The sequence below is a fragment of the Lactuca virosa genome, chromosome 7 (assembly GCF_052849685.1).
Source record: "Lactuca virosa cultivar CGN04683 chromosome 7, Lactuca_virosa_CGN04683_v6, whole genome shotgun sequence".
Taxonomy (NCBI): Eukaryota; Viridiplantae; Streptophyta; class Magnoliopsida; order Asterales; family Asteraceae; genus Lactuca; species Lactuca virosa.
This window is the reverse complement of record NC_136432.1, coordinates 181,035,059-181,057,136: the sequence shown is the minus strand read 5'-3', so window position 1 is coordinate 181,057,136 and position 22,078 is coordinate 181,035,059. Positions and strand designations below refer to the sequence as shown.

The following is a 22,078-nucleotide window of genomic DNA, read 5'->3' as shown; positions in this document are numbered from 1 at the left end:
CTGATGATCGGGGCAAGGCGAAGGCGTGATGGTACACATCCTTCGGTGTTATATTTTTTGGAGATTTTTTTATACTTTGATTCTGGGGTATTTGTATTTGATACTTGGTTTCAACTTGGGTTTTGATTGGAAACAATGATTTTACCTTAATAGAAAAATGAAATTTTTTATCGTGATTGTTGGGATGTTACACATCTCCATTGTCGCCGGAGACAACCTCCTACCCTTTCACCATCCTTCTCTATTCACTCCTTCCATCTCCACCACCTATCACCACCACTACCACCACCATTATACCCCACAGCTTCACTGTACTCGATGTTCCATGTAATTCATCAATCAAACTCTCTAATGGAAATGCATATTTTTTGTTCACTGTAAAGGAAATGCTATTTCTTTCAATGGAGTGTGACAAACACACGCACACACACAATTATTTGTTTATACAAATTTGATAATGAATTCACGAATCTGTAATCACACACCCGTTTCCTCTGCCCACCCCATACATTCTCACTCCAGGATGGTGGTCAATCATTTTGCTTAAATCAAACCAGAAACATACCTAAAAATCTCCAAATTAATGGTGATGGAGGAAAGAATGAACTCCGGTGAGCTTCAAGATGTAATCAAAACTAAAATCTTATGAACTGTAATCGATTCATATGTGTGTGTGTTTTTCGACTGATAAATTTGGCATTTCCATATTACCGATGGTTGATATCACCACAAACCTTAACATTACTAGATTCGTTAATGGTGTCGACCACGAATTTCCCGATGTACCCAGTTCTCTGATGACCAGAATCTTGTTAAGTTTTGTTGGCATTTTGTATTTTCTAAAGAAATTTGTCTCCTCGGTGAGGATGAGGTTTAATTGGCGGTGATGGATGTGGCCAAATTGGATGATGATGGCGAAAGAGGAAACTGTGAAGAAGAAGGGATACAGATTTTGGCAAGTTTTAAGATTTGAAAACATAAATCTACGCAAAGAAGATTCTTGTGGAACACCCATTTGCAGACCATGAGCTAGTAGTGGACAAACAAATATAGCTCACTATGATCCTAAGGTGATTAAATGAAGATCTGTACGACTCATTTGTTGTCGGCTCAAATGAGAGAGAGGGCGGGGGGGGGGGGGGGGGGGGTGGATCCCTCTTATTTTTTATTGTTTAAATAAATAAATAAGTATTAGATTTTAAAAAAATGAAAGAAAATAGAAAATAAATATCACAAGGGTATTAAAGTCATTTCAATTTATTGAGGGGCCAATTCTGTAACGAAACTAGTTTAAAAGGACACATAACCAAAAAAGTCAAGATTTGGATTAAACATCGGAAAAATACATACCACATAGATTATTTTTGCAGTTTTATCTAAAAAATGAAGATATATATATATATATATATATATATATATATATATATATATATATATATATATATATAATGCAATAAGTATATGTTATTATTGGTTGCATTTGTTTTTTTTAATGAAAAAATATGATGCAAGTTAATTTGTTAATATGGGTTTATTACAAAGTTTATTCCTTGTCGATCATGTAAAGAAATATGGATTTTATGGTAAAATATTATGCATGTTACGAAATCTGATTTATGGCGACATGTAAATAAATGCAAATTTGTAATAAAGCTGTTGTATATATTGTATTATTATATAAATAAAGTTAATTGCTTAAAGTCTTAATTATGATATGTGTCTCTATGATTGTATGAAGAGAAAAAGCAAGGAGATGTTTGACGTATCAAGAAATATTAATATATGATACTCTATTTATTGAACATATCAGGAACAGGAGATCTATGATCTATCTATGATCTACTTGATATGTTAAGAAGAAAAAAAGATCTTAATATAGTTTTCTTTTGTAAAATATCTTCGCAAAAGTAGTTTAAATTAACATACAGTTATATATATATATATATATATATATATATATATATATATATATATATATATATATATATATATATATATATATATATATATATATATATATATATCTCGAATTTTGCATAGTAACTGGTTTTTAAAAGATTACAAATTACCAACGTATATATATGACTAAGAAAAAACTTGAATTTTGCAAAAGTAAAAGATTACAAGTTGTATAACAAGTTACAAATATGTGAAATGATGAGTACCTGGATCTAAAATATGGTACAAAATAAACCCTAAACTGAAATTAATAATCTAGTTTAAGATAACTTCTCCAACAAATATTGATAAAAAAAAGGATATGGAATATTAACACTACATGTACAACTTCTAATCTTCGACTTGTTCTACTATCATGAGATTCCTTTAAGGTAAAACTTAGATAGTAGTACAAGATAAGTTATTTATTTATTTATTTATTTTTATTTTTTTACTACTAGGATTATTCACACAAAATAATAACGCAGACTTTCATATCTAGTTGGAATCGTTTTAACGAAGCTAATCAAATTGAAAAGGAGGTTGAGATGTGGGTGATAAATTGTGAATTCTTGATGATGAACACGTCTTGACTCTCTTTGTCTTAATGGAGTATTAACATTTTTGTGGAGAGTTTTCAAATGAAGCCTCAAGTGCTCTCTTTATAGAATGCCTTTCGACTTTTATAAAAAATATTTCCACTCCTTTGAGTTGTAGATTTCTTGGGGAGTGATATCGTCTAATACATTAACGATCGAGATCCTCTAACACTTGAACACATTTTTTTACTTGAAATAAACAACACATTTACACACTTCTTGAGGTGATCTTTGGGCGTGTAAAATGTCATTTTGATCTTAGATTTGCAATTTACTTTGCTAGCTTCATGATAACTGATCCAACAAAGTCTGAATGTTTTGAAACACTCCTCGTATAGGAAAGTTAGAAAAATACGACAAACACATCATAACATCATATAAATTTTGTGTCGAATTCTTAACACGAACACAACACAACATGACATTGTGTTTTTACACTAGACACTCAAATCCTAATGGGCTCCAAATATATAATGCTAGGTAACATGTGATGGTTCACATGTGTATCCATGACGAGGTTGTAAGGTCCAACATGTTGTGAAGGCGTTATAGATATTCCAACACAAACTCACAGTCTTATAATATTTGATATCAAAGGATTAATATTATTTATGGACCACACAAGTCTTATCACCCATCATCCGTATGAATGAACATGCATGATCATGAGTTATACAACTCACTGGTTGTCTTTAAAATGACAAGTTTTATAGAAAGCTCTTCTCACAACTATAGTCTTAAATTATCATTACTTGCAAGATTCACAAGTAGTACATATAGAAACAAATAATGCATAATATATAACAGCAAAGGAAAGTATGATGTCATATGGGGACATAAACTCGAAATACTATGTATTCGCCTCGATATCTTATAGATTGCTAACTCAAACTGCTCCCTTAATCACCTTGAAGGCTAATAAACACGACAATTAACATTAAGTATGATCTGATCATTACCCCATCTCAATTTACCATAATAAATCAAATAGGTTAAAAGAACTCTTAATCACTCTTATAAGTCTTAAAACCCTTCCTTAGGTTTTACACAACCGTGTAAAGCCCATGTGTCACACCCATACGACAAACCATAAACAACCTCTAATGACATCCAATTTTGATTCAACCACTTGGGAAATGACTTTTCATTGTCTATAATCGATCTAAGTTGTTAAAAATAATGTTCTAACACATTACTCTTTCTTTAACAACAATCTAACTCAATAATATTTAAGGTATGATTTGCAATAATAATATTGATGGATAAACACAAAGTGAAAATTGGTGGTCCCAACTCCCAATGTAACTACGCGGTTACCACACCTTCCATTTTAGTCAACCAAGCACCTTCTACAGTTAGAGTCAACCAGACCAGACACGTTACCTCCATTAAAATACTCACTCCTCTTCCTCTCTATAAGTAAACCCACCCCATCTCCCCCATTTTCATAACACCATTCAACAATGGAAGACGATTATCACTACAATGCTCTCTCTCATCACGACTCCGATCTCGACCTCAGCTTCACAAGCTCCACCTCCATCGCCACCACCAGTGCTCGATCAAGTCTTGCTCGTTCCAGTTTATGCTTGAGCTTCAATGATCGCATGTCCTCCGTCTCCGCGGGGACCCCTTCCACTGAAATCCCTAACCTCCACTCTCGTCCCCACCGGAAATCAGACACGAACTGGTCGGCGATTAGAGCTGCTACTACTCTATCCTCCGACGGCACGCTCCACCTCCGCCACCTCAAGCTCGTCCGCCATGTCGGATCTGGAAACCTCGGCCGAGTGTTCCTTTGCCGCCTTCGCGACTACGATCACGCGAGTTTCGCTTTGAAGGTTGTTGATAACAACTCGCTCACGTCGAAGAAGCTGTCACATGTGCAAACAGAAGCTCGGATTCTCTCCTCCCTGGATCACCCGTTTCTTCCTACACTCTACGCTCACCTTGAAGTCTCTCATTACACTTGCTTCCTCATTGATTTCTGTCCTAACGGAGACCTACATTCGTTGCTCCGGAAGCAACCTAACTACCGGCTACCGATTGATTCCGTTAGGTTTTTCGCCGCTGAGGTGTTGGTTGCTCTCGAATATCTCCATTCGCTTGGGATCGTCTACCGAGATTTGAAGCCGGAGAACATTTTGATCCGAGAAGACGGACACATTATGTTGTCGGACTTCGATTTGTGCTTCAACGCCGACGTCGTTCCGAAACTGGAAAAAAGGATTCACAAGATAACAAGGAAGAAACACAGTGATTGTTTTGGTTTATACGGTGGCCGGAGCTATACAGAAGAAGAAACATTAACGGAGTTTGTAGCGGAGCCGACGACAGCCTTCTCGAAATCGTGCGTCGGGACTCACGAGTACTTAGCGCCGGAGTTGATCAGCGGAAATGGCCACGGCAACGGTGTTGATTGGTGGGCGTTCGGAGTTTTGGTTTATGAGTTGTTGTACGGAAGGACGCCGTTTAGAGGAGGAAATAAGGAGTCGACCCTGCGCAATATAGCATCAACCAGTGATGTGAGGTTTGATGAAGATAGCGCGAGAGGGATGGCGCAGGCTAAGGACTTGATACAGAAGTTACTGATAAAAGATCCACAGCAGCGGCTAGGATGCGCCAGGGGTGCAACGGATATTAAACGGCACCCTTTCTTCGACGGGATAAAGTGGCCGTTGATCCGCATGTACCGGCCGCCGGAGGTACGTGGGCTGGCGGTGAAGAGGAGTAGTAGGGCGCACGTTAGTCATGTTAACGGGTGGCCATCTTCACACAAGAAAAGGCGTTGGTTATGGAAGGGGCTTAGCTGTATATTGTTGAAAAATAAGGGGTCTAAACGTAACTTAAGTTTCAACCAGAATTACTACCAATACAAAAATAGGAAATAGTCTTTAAACGAAAGAAAAGGGAAAAAGAATACTAAAATAGTTTGCTTGCGTTCAGATTTGTAAAGTTAGAGGGTGCAAAGTGAAAATATCAATTTTGTTGTAGATGTTAAGTGTATCTTCTGTAAATACCAGGGTTATACCTGTATTTTCTAGAAAGATTGAATACTCATATGGAATATTTAGCAACTTGTTATTCTTTTACATTCCTTTAAGTTCCAATGCAAAACTTATAGTTATTAAAATGGAATAGTAATCTATTTATTTTCAAAATCTGTCCTCTTTTTCTGTATTCATATACTCGTACAATAACTATGAGTAAATTATAGTTTTTGTCCTTGTTGGCAGTGTCTTACTGTTTTGGTCCAAGTTTAAAATTTTGATACAAATAGTGTGCATGGTTTGAAAATGTGGCATATTTGGCCCTTCTCCTAACACCATTAAAACTTTCTATTAAGTCCAATATAATATTTTTTTTTTGCGCTTCGACCAAATTAATATAACCTATAAACTTTAGGGATCATTTATGAAATATGTATGAAATCAGAATTTAACCATCATCAATCCCTTAATACTTAAAAGTTAATATGATTAATAAAAGTTAGAAAATAATGGAAAGTATAGTCAAAAGTATCAAACCGTTATGAAATTTTAGATCATGGTGAATGTCCGTATCAAAATAATAATAATAATAATAATAATAATAATAATAATAATAATAATAATGTCAACCATATTGATCAAATGTAATGATATGTGTTTTTAATTTCCATCATAGAAGTCAATAATGAAGTGTATAATATGTTGTAGAAATTGCAAATTTGCAATAATAATGTTATGTAACATGATGTTTATGAAAGCATGTATTATAGAATATAAACATATGAATATGTTTTCATAGATATGCTTGTGTATACCAACCCATATGTTATTTAAACAATGAAACATAATACATTAAATACATCTGGTGGGAGAAAAAAATTAAGATCTTATTTCATAATATATAAAAATGATTAACATGTTATATATATTTATTAACATATGAATTGTATATCAAAGTAAACCAAACACTCGTTAAGTGTTAGATTGAAGTATCAGTTATAACACGTATCTTAGATAGAATGACAATTAAAGAACAACAATGATGAATAATCATGGTTATGATAAGATTGTCATAATGTGTAAGAATAGGTAGAGACGTAGAAACTTTCTAGAAAAAGAAATGTATGGATAATATCTTTCGTTACAAGACAAGCAAAAGGAAGGTAATATTTTCATTGTTAAAAAAACTCGTGTTCTTAAGTAATAATATTTTGGATGATTGATGCACCTTGTTCCATTTGAGTGCGACAATGAGTCATGAGGTCCCTCTAATTATGAAATATGGCACTTTGCTCTCTTTTAGACTACTAAGTGTCTTTTTTTTTTCATAAGGAGAGGTGATTATTATAATTATAAATACTAACGAAACGTGTCAAGTGCTGTGCATTATGTTTTTTCTATTGTACGTACACATTCTTTCAGAATCGCAATGGGTGCTACCTCTGGGCTACTAACATTTAATGAAGAGTGAACATATCTTTATAACTAATTTAAGTAGTTTAATCTCAATTTTTATAATAACCATTATTATGCAACATTTGGTATAAATTGCAGTATATTATTAAGACTATCTCATTTTGTGTATATATAAGGAGATAAATTTGTTTCAATCCGATATATATAAGACATGACAATTTTTGTTCTCAAAATTCATTTTTATTTAAATTTAAAAAGTATGTTTTCTTTTCTTTGGATCATTATAAAATATGTTTCACATGCATCTTACTGTTGAAATATAAAGTTTTACGGACATTCAAATCCACATAGTTCGACGATAAGTTCATCGTAAGTTATCTCAATACAAAATATCACCAAAATTACGGAATTCCACAAAATTGTACTTATCTATAGAAAATACTAAATAATTTTAAATAAAATAATAAAATAATCAAATGCCCACAATTATGCATTCAATGAATATTTTATTCAAATTCCATAATACCGATCCAAAAGTACGTTGCTATTTTTTCTATTTAATGTTTTCCAGAATTCATGTGCAACCCTTAGTTTTATCTATATAGTCTTTAGGATATATGCTCTAAGTTTTTTTAGGATAATAATGTATTTATTGCTTGTTCAAAAAAACAAAAAATACAGCATTTATGTTTCACAACTTGTGTGTCTGCTCATATATATATATATATATATATATATATATATATATATATATATATATATATATATATATATATATATATATATATATATATAGGTTAAACTTTGTAAACATATTAATATAATAGACACAAACCAAACAATATAATAATGAAATGTTAAACTCTGAATAATTGCCATAAACTCATATGTATGTCCATAGATTAGCTGATTTTGTTTTTTCAGCTTAGCAGCCATTTGATTAAACTAAAATTTTGTAAGTCCCATAAAAAGGAATAGAATCTAAATACAACTCATTATCCACCAATCATGAGTAGCTTCGCTCACATAATTCTCTTATGATCACAACTACCAATTTCAACTTATCGCTCACCAACAAACCAACTTCAACAAATTAAACCTAACAATTCTAAACTATTCCAAATAGGCGTTGTAGAAAGAAAAAAACAAAAATCAAATGATTTTAAACATAAAAAGGCAGTGACCATGTTAATGATCATCCCCATGTCCTTATGTCTTATATCAATCATTCAAGAAGAAAATCACTAATACACCTATATAACTAATATGTAAAGGGTTATTAGTTTCTGTTTGACTTAAACTGATTTATTAACATGTTAAGCATTTAATATGGACAATCATATATGATTGTTTATTTTTTATTTCGAAAACGTTGCCTAATAACCCTTTTTATTTATTTATTTTTCTTTCCTCCCAATTGATGTGGAATTTGTTTTTTGAAATGTAAAGGTAAATTTGTATTTAATTTGACAATGTAGAAAAGAAGGGATAATGACTTGATAGGGTAAGATACTTTTTGAAATGTACACATTTAGTCCTTATTTTTTTTTTTTGTAAAATAAACCCTTATACTTTATTAATATGTACACATTAGGTCCTTTTCACCGGATTCTACAGGTTTTGCTGACGTGGAAGGGTTTATTTTACAAAAAAAAAGAATAAAGACTAAATGTGTACATTTCAAAAAGTATCTTACCCTATCAAGTCATTTTCCCTTTCTTTTATTTTGTTGAAATGAAATACCCAGGTGGCATCCACATATCCACAACGAGATTTTTCCAACTTTTATTCATCATGAAAAAGAGGGAGAACCCCGATCTCCGGCGACTCCTTTGTGTGTTCCTACACATCACTGGTAGCAAGGAGGAATGATGGCAAAAACAACAAGGTCGAAGGGGGAGGCAGGAGGAAGTAGAGACGGTAGTTGGCGGCGAGGAGCTGCTCTGGTAGCCCCCTCGTCGATTCTTTCTTCTTTTTCTGGCAACATATCTCAAAGATGGAGGCAAAGAGAGACAGATCGGAGAAACACAACAGGTAAAGGGTGTTTGGTTGTTGCTATTCGACCGGAAGGAAGAGAGACGAGAAAGAGAAGGGTCGCCGCCCTTTTCTTGTTGCGTATATAACAAGTTATCGATATGGTTGTTTCTTTTCTGACTAAACTACACAAATGGTCATTGTGGTTTGCTCAAATTGTCACTTTGGTCCAAAAATGTTTTGACTAACACTAGTGGTCCAAAAGTTTGATTTTGTTATGAATTTGGTCCAATTTGCTTTGAATATTTTTATAACTAGTTGTGAGACCCGTATATTATACAGGGTTGATTAAAACAAAATGTTAAATACAAATGATTAAACGGTAAATTTATTTGAATTTGAAATTTAAAATAAGTAAAAATTATGAAAAAATAAATAATAAAAAAACATGCAAAAAAATAAAATTAAAATTAATCATAACAAAATGTTAAATACGAAGGTTTCAACTGTAAATTTATTTAAAATTGATATTGAAGTTTGAAATTTAAAATTATTATAATATTATGGTATGTTTAATTTATAGAAACTAAATTAATGATATATTGAAAAATAAAAGTTGAAGTAATTGACAAATGGAAAAAAATATATTTCAAAATTATGACAAAATGACATTTGACAAATTGAATGAGTGTGACAAGTGGCAAAAAACTTTCATTTATTAGAGAGGATGATGATTTTACCCTTTGTATTTTCTTTTCCCATTTCCTTTTATTTTCTTTTATTATTTTTTGATTAAAATAAATAAAAAAGAAAAGATAAAATGTATTCACCCCTCCTCCGTTTTATCTGTGGACCACTTAACACCACCATCACGCATCAGCAGCAGGACAACAACCACCACCAGAAGTCGCCACCACCGTCGTAAATCGGAGAACGACTGAAGCGAAGAAATACATACGGAACTAGGGTTTGCAAACCCTAAACCAACTCGGACCTGTGAGAGATATATGAAGAACATCGCCAGGGTTTGCTATGACAGGCGGCGATGCTAGGGTTTGATGTAAGAGGCAGCTCCAACGATAGGTTTTGAGCCCCAACGAAGGGCTCTGACGATGGAAGGAGGAGACGACGTAATAGATTGGAGGAGAAGACGAAGGGTTTCGTCTGGAAACCCTCAAGATCGACGACATTCTAGATCTGTAAACGTCGGTATCTTCACAACTCGACGAAAGCTTCGTCTGGAAACTCGAGCCACAAACGTTGCCTCCGTCTCTCGCTTCTTCTCCAGCAAGTCTCGTCTCTCAGATCTGACGACTAGTTATGGTTTTCTAATCCGATGAGTTAGGGTTTCAGACCGTCGACGTCTTTCTTCTTCGTCGAAAACCCTAATCTAGATGAGATAAGGTGGCAGCACTAGGGTTGGAAGTTGGTGATGGGTTTTTGTCGAAAATAGGGGTTATGGAGATGGTTTCCGGTGAAGAAGACGAACCAAGAAGGTGACAATATGGTCTCTGGTGGTGGGAATCGATTAGGATTTATTGTAGGTGATGGCGGTGGTGGCCGACGAAGACGATGGTGGTGGCATCGACGATGATGTCGACATACAGTGGTGGCGCCGGTTTCCGGCTGTGGCACCGGTGTTTTTAGTGAATAGTAGAGTGAGAGATTGAAGATTGAAAGGATGTGGGGGGTATAGTTTAGGTTTTTATTTTATTTTTGTTTAATTTTTAATTATGATAATTATAAAATTTATAAAAAAAATAAGGGCAAAACCGTCATTATAAAAAAAGTTCAAAGCAAATTGAACCAAATTCGAAACAAAATCAAACTTTTGGACCACTGGTGCTAGTCCAAACCTTTTTGGACCAAAGTGGCAACTTTGAGCAAACCACAAGGAACATTTGTGTAAAGTCTTCTTTTTTATTGAAAAACTTGGTTTAATGTATTAAAACATTAACCTTTTAGCCATTTGCCTTTTTTTTCCCTCCAAAATTTTTATCATATTAAAATTGATGAATATTATGCAATCGGGTTTTTGGAATATAAAGGTAAAAATACTAAATTGGAGTGTGTGAATCACTTGGTTTAAACTTTTAGTATTTTTGAGTTAAATTTGAAATTTTCACTTTATATCAAGGGTAATTTAAAGTTTTTGCATTTCAGTATGAACAGGTTATCCACAATGTGAGTTGTATGAGCTTTAATAGAATAAATGTGAATATAATATAGAGGAGGGATAGTGTGAAGTTGAAAGACCATGCAACAGTTTAATAGAATTGTAACGAAAATTTATTAATTTTTTAAGAGTTGAAGTGAATATATACATTCTCTTTCCTACCAAGGCTGAAACGCATTGAAGACCTGAGTAATCTTAGAGTCTGATTATCGAGTGGCAGTTTTAGCTGGTTAGTTTATGTTTACACAATCGTCATGGCATCGAGTTTATTCATTCAATTGTGATGTTTTAAATTCGAGAAAAACATTTCATCAAAAGCTACTATAAAACCACATCATTAATCGTACAAAAGGAGCAGCCCACTAAGTTGCAAGATGATATGAGAGCCCAAACAATTTTTACAGCCCAGGTTGTACCCAAAAAAACGCATGAAAAGGGGTTGGGTTGAGATAAAGAGAAATTTGAATTTTGAGAGATTTATGGGATTTGTTTTTGACTTTTCTTGGTCTCTCGGTTGTCATCTTTTTCTTCTCCATCAACAAACTCCACCATCTTCACGTAGCACCATCGCAACCACACCACCATGGCACCATCTTCAAGCAGCACCCACATTCCATTGGACCATGCTGTGTATATCAAACCAGGGGAGTTCCAAGTTTATGCTTTCTTTCGTTTTTGGTCAAGTTAAGTGTTTTGCTTATTTGCTATCTAGAATGTCATTCCAAAATGATGTTGAATTCAATGTTTTTACTTTTATATTTATGGATTAATTTTATGTCGATTTAGTTGAGCTGTGTGATATAGTAATTTTAATGTAGTTTATTATGTTAAACCCAATTTTGTGTAAACGGAATGTCATTTTCAGCTGTGATTTTCTGTCCTTTCATCATTGGATTTGAGAATGAATTTAATATTAAATTGCTTTATTCGGTTTCTAATTTAAATGAACATATTTTGACTTCGAAATAAGCTTTGATTTGGAAAATCAATTAAACTAAACTTAATGTAGACATATATTAGGTCACTTTTAACAAAACCTACCTTGGACTTACTGTTTTTTTTAGAGACACAAACTACATAGAGATGAGTAGATAAATCGAATTGCAAGACCGAAGTGATTGATAACTTAGTTGTTATTAGGTTATTCCTTTCAACATCATTGGTTTGACAAAGTAATTATATTAGAGATATAACTGAACCCGTAAAAGTTAGATAAATCTCGTTTTCTTTTTCTCTTAATTGTTAATTCATCGAATTTGCATGTTTGCCTTTCTAGTTACTCTAGTTTTCGTACTTTACTGAAGTTTCACTTTATTTTGTTTTAGAAAAATTAGTTTTTGTTAGTTTAAGAAAATCCAATCATTTTTACCAACAATTACCTACTTAGTCTACCTTTAATAGGATTTAGGATAGAATTTGTAGGTATTGTACAAACCTCATATGTTACGACAATGTTACTTGTACGAGAAAAGAGTAAAACACAGCACAATAAGTGGAGTGGAGTGAAAAAGGGTTATATTACAGAAAGAATATATAGATATATATGGAGTATGTATGTAAGTATGTGTATGCCGTTGTTCTAATAAAACTAATTAATTGCTACACTCAATGAATTCCTTCCTTCCTTCCTCCGTTTCAAAATTAGTCTTCTAATATTCCATTCCACCATACAAATACAAACATTTAAAAAAAAAAAAAAACAAAAATTTACCTCCTATTCTTGTTGACTTGTTTCATGGATCCACATGAGCTCTAATGTGCTTGATCAGACTTGTTTTCAACGCCTCTGGAACTCTTGGGATAAAAGTAGCCTTCGCCTCACCTATCAGTTTCTTCCTGCAAAATCATCCATCGTATAAATATTTATTTATTAATAATAAAAAATTTACAGACAAATTACTCACATAATTAGGAAATGAGAATTATGAGAGAGAGAGAGAGAGAGAGAGAGATGGACTTACTTAAGTTCATCATGTTGTAGTTGTAGTGGTGCATCTCGAGCACAGAGCTTCTTGGAATGCATGAAACTTTGAACCTCATCCACCCAATCACAACTTCGTAGAAAGGAACAAGCTTCTTTCATAAGACTGTATTGTATTGTATAAAATAAAATTAAATATTTCCAACAAAAAGTTATATATAAAAACCGATATTTATATAAAATACATAAAAGCATTAGAGATGACGTATACCTTTGTTTTAGCTCTTCACGTTTTGCTAGCGACTCATGATCCTCACCCAGCAACTTACAATGCTTGTGGTCTTCATGTTGATGTTTCCTCTTATTATCAGGTAACAACAAGCTTTTAACAACACCATTACCATTACCATTTGTTGTTGTACCATTGGTCTTAACAACATTTTCATTCCCATTCCCATTCTCCACATGTACATGATGCTTATTTTGGTTGTCCTCCAACAAGGGAATCTTCTTCTTATTATTATTAATATGATTATGATTATGATTATTATTATTATTATCAGTTGGACTTGTCTTGTGATCACCATTGTTTTCTTTATTATGAACAATGATTTTCATATTAGGAAACTTTTTGGTTCCCAACTTCTTTGGCGGACCAGGGACCAGTTTCTCCACCTTTGATGATGATGTTGTTGTTGCAGAATCAATCTTTTGAGAATGATTATTATTATTATTATTAGGAGCAGCAGCATATTCTTGTTGTGAGTCTGTTGACTTGACAGTTTGACCAGATTTGGGATTGGGAAGTTTTGAGGCATGAGATTCAGTAGTTCCATTGGTGGATGTGGATAGAGTTTTGGTAGTGGTTGGTCTTTGTTTGGTACGAGAGAAGAAAAGGATATACACTTTTTCAGAGGAGACTTCTTGTAAGCTTGAAACTGAAACATAAGAATCATTGCAGCAATACCAACGCCCAACTGCATCCTGTTACAATTAAATATAAATAAATATCTTGGAAACAACCTAACTGTTCAATATATTACAATTTTTGTCCCAAAACAAATCCATTTGCAATTTTCATCCGTATTTAAATGTTTCATAACTTTCTTCATCCAAAACCGAAAAAGAGAGACCAAAATTGTAACTTAGTTATAGTAAATAATTAGAGGGACATGGACCTTGATGTAAGCATAATAGTGTCCTGAATCTGGTGAAAATCCGGAATGCACAATAGTGGCAAAAAGTTTATACTCTGGGTGAGGATCCTGCACCTGCACAATAATAATTAATTAATTAAACTCAATTAGAAAAAGAGTTTTTTCAGAGGGAGAAACAAATATTGCGAAATAAAAGCAAAGCATTCAGGAATCAAAAAATTAAAGTAATTACTTAAATAAACACAAAATAAGGAATCTAAACTAGGAGAAAAAAAGTACATCTAAAGATGAAACTACACTTAAAATTGCCACCAAAACACACACACACACACACACACACACAATCTCACATTATTTATACGTTAGCAAACTTTAATGAACCAGAATCTATGTGTTTGATGATTTCAGTCACACTTTTGATCAAGTTATTTTGATGATCAAATTGTTGAAAGTAATAATGGAATTTGAAAAGATTGAGGAACATTTGTAAATTTATCATTGTTGCCTAAATCGCAAGTTGTTAACAAAACAAATCATGTTGAAAGATGAAGGAATGAAAGAGATGGATTATAGTTAATGCTTGTCATGATCTTAATGTAATTGGGTATTTGGAGCTCGAGATAAGAAAATATGTGGTAAGTACCATTTCATGGGTATTTGACATAAAATGGGATATGAAATCAAGGTGTGATGTGCAATAATTGTGTGTAATACCTAATGTCATATAAGGGAATCAAGATATCATAATCTAAAAAATAGTTTTCCATTGTATAGATACAAAGGTACATCAAGGGAACAATTTATTGAAAATATAAACATGGGGACGAGTTGAGTAAAGCTGGCATGTAATGATATTTCTCATTTCCTTGTATGTCCCCAAATTTTATGAACAAAGTACACCTTTAGTTATAGAACCAGTGCTTTGTAAATGAAATTTTTTGGTAGAAAATGGGGTGTTATACTTAAAAGATCGGCTCTTCTAATGAAGTCAAGCAACAAGAAGTTCAAGATAAAGGTGTTTTACCTAATTAGTTCAAGAATATGGATAAGATCGTATGGGAAATAAAACCACAAGCATGCATGTATATTAAGGATATGCCTTGGAGCAAAAAATAAAGTCATTTTGACAGAAAGGTCAAGTTTTCAAGTCAGGGCAACCCAATACAACAAACAAACTTAAGAATAAGACTATGACTAGCCCTACATACCTGGCTTGTTTTGCACATGAAGCTTGAAAGAACTAACACTTCCTCAAAAGCAATTGTTTTGTCTATCTTCCCACCAAATATTCCCTCAAACCTCTATCCAACCAAAAAAACAGTTTAATTAGCCACCACCTATCTTGATACTAAAAGAAAACATAAAAAGACAATGGCCACTGATCATACCTTGAGTTGAATAACAAGAATGTTAGGTGCTTGCACAATAGACATCTGTTTTCTTGCTGCTACCAACTTTTTACAGCTACAAAAGCACAAGTTTCTATCTCAGACCATCTGTATAAATCAACATGACAAAACTACAATAGGAACAGATTGTATGCTTACCTATCACACTTGTATTTGTTATTTCCATCCAGAATCTCTGGTTGAAAAAATTTCTGAAAAGCTTCCTTAAGAGAGCTACTATTCAACACATCAACACTAATATCCATTATCTCATCAATCTTATTAGACTCATTTCCACATGCAAGACACTTGACTTGGCTCTGCAAAGCTCCTCCAAAAATCTCCTTAACTACTGTACTGCCATTAAAGCCATCACCTCCTCCATTGCTGACATACTTGCGTCTTTGCTGCTGCAACTTCTTCAGACGAAGACATGTGGTATGACAAGCATCAATGACGTACCTAAGGAATTCATGTGCATCTTCTTGCCTCCCTAAACGAAAATGCTCAGCAAAGACTTTCAATCCCCCAATGATCTTACCAGGTGTATCTAGGGTTGAGTCGATGCTAAGAGATCGAACAATTCTCTTCTCCAGTAGACAAAACGGACAATCACTCTTCTTGTCCTGCTGCGCCAGGAACTCGCCTGTCGAATTAGGGAAATTTATGTTAACGAAGTGGAACAATTTACCGAACGCAATGATAAAATTAGGTTAAAATTCATCAAAATTAAGATACGCGAGCGTGCGTGTGTGCGTATGAGAGTAAGTAGAAGAAGAGCACATACAGTTTTCGGAGTGTTGAAGTCGGAGACAGAAATTGGCGAGGGGAGGAGTATAGGTTAAGCACTGGAGAACGGCGTTGAGGTAGCAGGTATTACCGAGATTCTTGAACCCTAATGGAGGACCGTTCTTTCGTTTCTTCAACAACAAACTCGTTTGCCAAGTCATTTGCAATTGGAAACCAGCCATTAACAGCGAGGACCTCTCGCTCCTGATTCACCCGCCGCATTGAATGACAATCCCCACCGCCACCTCGCCGCGGAGGATCGCATCCCTCGGAGTTTGTTCTCCTTCTTCAGCTATGTCTCGCTCTGATCAATGAGACGGTGGTGGTGGTGGTGGTGGTTGATGGAGGTTGTGGTTGTTCTCCGGCGGTGAAGATTGTAAACAACTACTGGAGAATCGAGTGTGTGTTTGTGTGTGTTGAAGGAGTCCGTTGGCATGTCTGGATGCCTCCCCCCCCTTTTCCCCCTGGCCTCAGGCGCCACCCCTGTTTAATAGTTTGTTACTTTATGGAACCACACTTTCCCAAATTTCCAACTTGCTACCCCTTACTTTTTTTGGTATTCATCTTTTAATTTATAAAATATAACAATTTTGTTTACATTATATAAAGTTATGTATCAAATATTTAAACTATATGTGATATGCCTTTATAGTCGCTTTTTAAATCATATCACTAGTAAGCATTGTGATATAACTTTCCATAAATAAAAATTTAAATAAAATAAATTGAAATGAGCCAATAAGTTCTTTTATGCAGATGACGTGGTCTTGGTCTCAAATTGGTGTAAACAAGTTATGGAGAACATTGTACATGTCCGAAACTGTTTTTACTTAGCATCAGGGCTGAATTTAAACATTAATAAGTCCAACTTATTTGGGGTGAGAATGGATAACTCTGAAGTTTCAGATATGACAAGGATGCTTGGATGTTCCGCATGAGTATAGCCTATATGAAGTACTTCGGTTTGCCTATGGGTTGTATCATGTTACTCAAAAGCAATTGGAATACAGTGGTGGGGAGATTCAATGAGAGATTGGCAAGTTAGAAAGTTAAATTACTTTCAATTGGGGGCACTTAACGCTTATAAAATCTGTGTTGGGAAGTCTTGCCATTTATTTCCTATCTATTTTTAAAGTGTTGGAGACTGTTTTGAAAATTCTTGAAAGACTAAGGGCAACGTTTTTCCGGGGTGGTGATGAGGAAAAAAAGATGGCATTAATTAAATGGGAGAGTGTTCTAGCACCAATGGAGAAGGGTAGGTTAGGAATTAGTAGCCTCAAATCATTTAATCAAGCTCAGCTACAAAAGTAGAGGTAGCGGTTGATAAATAATGATTTTTTTTGTGGGTTCGGCTGATTAAAGGCATTCAAGGTGATGATGCGGGTCTTGGTGATGATACAGAAGGTTATAGAAGAAGTGTAGTTTGGTATGAATTGTTGGTTTGATCAACCAACTTCATGACAATGACTTCATTCCAAATTCAAGTTTGTGTTATAAGGTGGGAGCAGGAGACCAGGCTCGGTTTTGGGAAGATGTGTGGGTGGGGGACCAACCGTTACGAGTTCGTTTTAATAGATTATTATGTATTGAAACATAACCGAGTTGTAAAATAATGGAGAGATATCGTAATGGGGTGTGTAGTTGGAGTTGTGTTTGGTGTGTCAAACCAAACAATAAAAGGATAAAAATAATAATAATTAAACATAAATCACTGCTACTAAATATACTAAAGATAGTATAGAGTAAGCAGTGTCAGACCACTAAGATACGGGGCTTAATGTTTGACCATGTTATCACACAAACTTGTTACCAATTGGTGAAGTATATATGGGGGGTGTTGTTAACATCAAATTAAACTTCATAACAGATAAATTAAAGACTAAAATTCATAATTTAAAAGATATTTTCGATTTCAAGTACTATGTTGTAAGATGTAATGTGAATTCAATTTATGTCCAATCTAGGTTGGTAAATTAAGATATTAACATGCTCTAATATCTCCAAATTGACAAAAGTATTTTAACCAAAACATGATCTTTAAGTAAAACTTCATTTAGTTGATGAAATCCAAACAAGCTCTTAGATTAGATCACTAAAAGACCTTAAGTTCGTACAATTGTTACAAACAATGTCAAATATTCCTCATAGGTTCGGTAATATGAACAGCTAAACTTTGATTACACTAATTGTGATTCCAATGAAACCAATTAAGTGTTTGCTACCAATTACAAATCATATAGATATTCGAATTTCATAATTTGACTAACAATAATGATATGAACCCTAATTTCATTGATCAAGTGAAAAGAGTACAAATCAAGTACATAATGAAGACCAAATCAAAGATTACTAGATAATAAACATGAAATCTAGCTCACTTCACAATCCAACAACAAGTAATTAAGAATCTAGAACCGGAAATGAAAGGAAAAGTTAGCCACACATGGCTAAATTAAAGTACAAATTCAACAAGTTTAATCTTCAAATAAAAAATTACAAATTTGAAATCTAAATGTTTCCAAAGTCATAAGTGATGATAATATGTATGAAAATCACCCCTTGAAAAGTCTTGGTCGAAGTTGTCTTAAAAATGGCAAAGGAACCTCTCTTAATTGGAAGTTGAAAATCATAAAAAAGTTGTCAGACTCGATTCCACGCCCTCATAATGGTAAGCCTTGAGATTCCATGTCATCAAAATGGTAATATGTAATGTTGAGAGCCCCATTCCACGGTCATGGAATGGACAGTGTAATCATTCCACAACCGTGGAATCTCTTGATAGAATTCCAAATCCAAAAATCACGTTTTCTTCAATACTGCTTTGATACTTCTGAAACTTCGTGTAGATTGTCCCTTGAACATCCTATGCATGCTTCAATCCTCAAACGCCCATGAAACATCCACAAAAAGGTGAAAAGTAGATTGATTCTCGAAAATGCAACATGCATGTAAAGTTAAACAAAATGGTATGCAATACTTGAATTAAACATGAAATAAACATGCAAAAATGTGCACTTTATGCACCTAACAAATCTCCCCAAGCTTGAACTTGTCTTGTCTTCACGAAAGAACGATAACCAGAAGAAAAGGACGGTTTCTAGGTGGAAAAAGAGACAACGAAAAAAAAAGAATGGAAAAGAAAAAGAAAGATCCTACGAAAGCTAAGAATGGATGCATGCAATGAAAACGATTATACATGAAAACATAAATGCAATGAAAAATAAATAAAAATTTAAAAATAAAAGAAATTAAAGCTTTGTTTTTTTTTCCAAAAATTTGATTTGCATTTTCAACAATCGCCAAGGGTATAAAAGTCAAATACCAATCATCCAAACAAACAAAACGTTTTTGTTCAATTATTAATCTCACTTTCAAGAAAATCTCAACAAAGTCACACCTTGGACGTTGCCCTTAAAAGTGACAATCGAGGTGTAACACCCGTGACTTGAGGTAATGATGAGTATTTAATTTCCTTATAATTAATTGTTGGACTTTGAGATTAAGGTTGGATTATTGAGTTGGGCTTAAGTGAGTGGGCTACCCGAAGACGTACGTTGGGCGTAAGCTTGGCGTACGCGGGGCGTAGTGCAACATTGGATGTGGGGGGTTCATGCGCGTACGCACGGCTTACGCGAGCAGACTCTAAACCCTAATTTTTAGGGTTTAAGCCATATAAATACAACATTATCTCCCAAACCCTAGCCTCCTTACCAACCTCTCAACCTCAGAAACCCTAGATGGCCTTTCATTCCTAATCCTTGTGTGTTTTTGGCCTTGTGAAGCTCAATGTGGTGTTTAGAGGCTTGGAAGGAGAAAGAAGAAGTTGAAGAAGAAGAACTTGAGTAGCTTGAGCTCAAGGATATGAGATAGCATCATCATTTAGCACTCATTTGAGGTAAAAGGCTCTCAACTTGCCTCATGTATGCTTAGATCTATGTTAATGGTGTTTTGGACCTCTTTAGGTCCCAAGAATGGATTTTTATGGTTCAAATCTGTTTCTAGGCTTAGGGTTGCCACCCTTAGTGCTATATGAGCCCCAAGAACAAAAAAGTTTCAATCTTGAAGGTCTTTTTGTGACCATGCATGAGTTCTATTCCTTTCCATGGAAGTTAATAGTCATATTTCAAGTTTGGATCCATTTGGTGGGTTGCAAGCCACCAAGTAACCGACTTTATGGGTTATGACACTTCAGTGGACTCGGATCTGTGTTCGGAGCTTAAGGTCTTAAGGGATTAAGCCATTTTGAAGTTTAGGGCTTAATAGGGTAATACAATGGGCGTACAAGCTCGTACGCGCAGCGTACACGCCATGCAGCCTGTACGCTTAGCGTATAGAGGAGTACGCCCACATACTCACTAGAATTAGGCTTTGCGTCATTTGGGCCTCGGTTTGGGCCATTTCATGGACTTTGCTATTTTGGGCCATAGTGGGCCATCAGAAATCATTTAGTTTGGGCTAAGAATATGTTGGGCTTAAGGGAAGGCCCATTTGAGGAGTTGGGCCTAATTTAGAAATTGGGCCATTGGTGGGCCACTAGTGGGCTTGGGAAGGCTAACTAGATTTGGGCCTTTTATGTTATGGTTATGGGCCTTAGTCATGGGCCAAATTAGATCAGGGGTAAAATGGTCATTTTACCCTAAGAAGGATTATTAGTTTTTGACTAAGTGTTATTGTGGTAATGATAGCTCGGGGAGTCGTCGGAGCAGCCGTTAAAGATTCCTTACCGTGAGATTCTGCATTCAGCTTTGCGAGGTGAGTTACCTTCCTATAGAAATGGGTATAAGGCAGCAAGGCTGACCCACTAGTAGTTGCTTATAGTAAAGATGATTGTCTTTGTGATAATTGCCTGGTATGCATGTAACATCCTGTTTAAAATAGAATAATTAAATAACAAACTCGGAACCCCGAGAAGTAATTATTATTATTATTTTATATTATTATAGTCCAAAATCAAATAATAATTAGTAGGGTGTTGGTTTCGGAAAGCCAAATGGCAAGATTGGAATCTCCGGGGGTTAAAGTGTAATTTCGGGATTTATTTTGCAAAGGATTTTAGAAGTCATGGGGTGTTTGGTATTATTTGGACTTAATATGTAAGGATTTATGGAAGCAGGGGTTGTTTGGTAAATATTTCAGACTTGATTTGTAAGGGTTTTCAGAAGGAGGGGTTTAAATGGTAAATTAAGGATTTAATTTGAAAGAAACAGGAAAAGGAGGGACCGGTTGTGTCAATATGGGATGATGTTTCAATGGAGTCGGATATTTAACGTTCACCCCGTCCCAAAACCCTAACCCTAAACATGCTAACCAGCCGCCACCTCCTTCGCCCTCCTTCTTCAACTCCGACGCCGCACCACCCTTATATCACCCTTCGCTCCCGTTTTCGATCGGCAGACGACGACATCAACCACCGGACGTCCGCCGTTCTTCTCCTCTTCCTTCTTTAGTCGACAACGATGAAGAGCCTCACGTTGAGGCTGAATCTGTGGGCCGCTGAGATCGTCTAGCATGGTCGCTGCTTTGCAATGAACACCGCCGCCACAGTGCTGCTATCGGAGACGCTGTGAGCAGCTCGAGTGACCGTCGGAGGCCGATGAACTGACGTGTTCACTGTTGTGTGGTCGTGAACAACCGGGAACCTTCGGGTGAGGCCATTTGCCATCGTTATCTCTCCTCTCCTTCACTATTCTCGGTGGACTGACGTTGGGAACGTTGGCAGTTACCGCCGGT

The 22,078-nt window shown here is 34.9% G+C and overlaps 2 protein-coding genes across 2 annotated transcripts; one reads left to right on the top strand and one right to left on the bottom strand.

Moving 5' to 3' along the window:
- The first annotated feature begins 3,974 nt into the window (after positions 1-3,974).
- On the top strand, positions 3,975-5,614 carry LOC145126042 (serine/threonine-protein kinase WAG1-like). Its single transcript, XM_079061442.1, has one exon. The coding sequence runs from the start codon at positions 4,001-4,003 to the stop codon at positions 5,426-5,428; it is 1,428 nt and encodes a 475-aa protein (XP_078917568.1). The 5' UTR covers positions 3,975-4,000; the 3' UTR covers positions 5,429-5,614.
- Positions 5,615-12,591: 6,977 nt separating this feature from the next.
- Positions 12,592-16,811, bottom strand: UBP25 (ubiquitin-specific protease 25). Its single transcript, XM_079060487.1, has 8 exons — positions 16,347-16,811; positions 15,719-16,205; positions 15,560-15,635; positions 15,380-15,472; positions 14,193-14,285; positions 13,286-13,998; positions 13,055-13,180; positions 12,592-12,929 (listed from the first exon to the last, which is right to left on the bottom strand). The coding sequence occupies exons 1-8, from the start codon at positions 16,528-16,530 to the stop codon at positions 12,827-12,829; spliced, it is 1,875 nt and encodes a 624-aa protein (XP_078916613.1). The 5' UTR covers positions 16,531-16,811; the 3' UTR covers positions 12,592-12,826.
- Between the last annotated feature and the right edge of the window lie 5,267 nt (positions 16,812-22,078).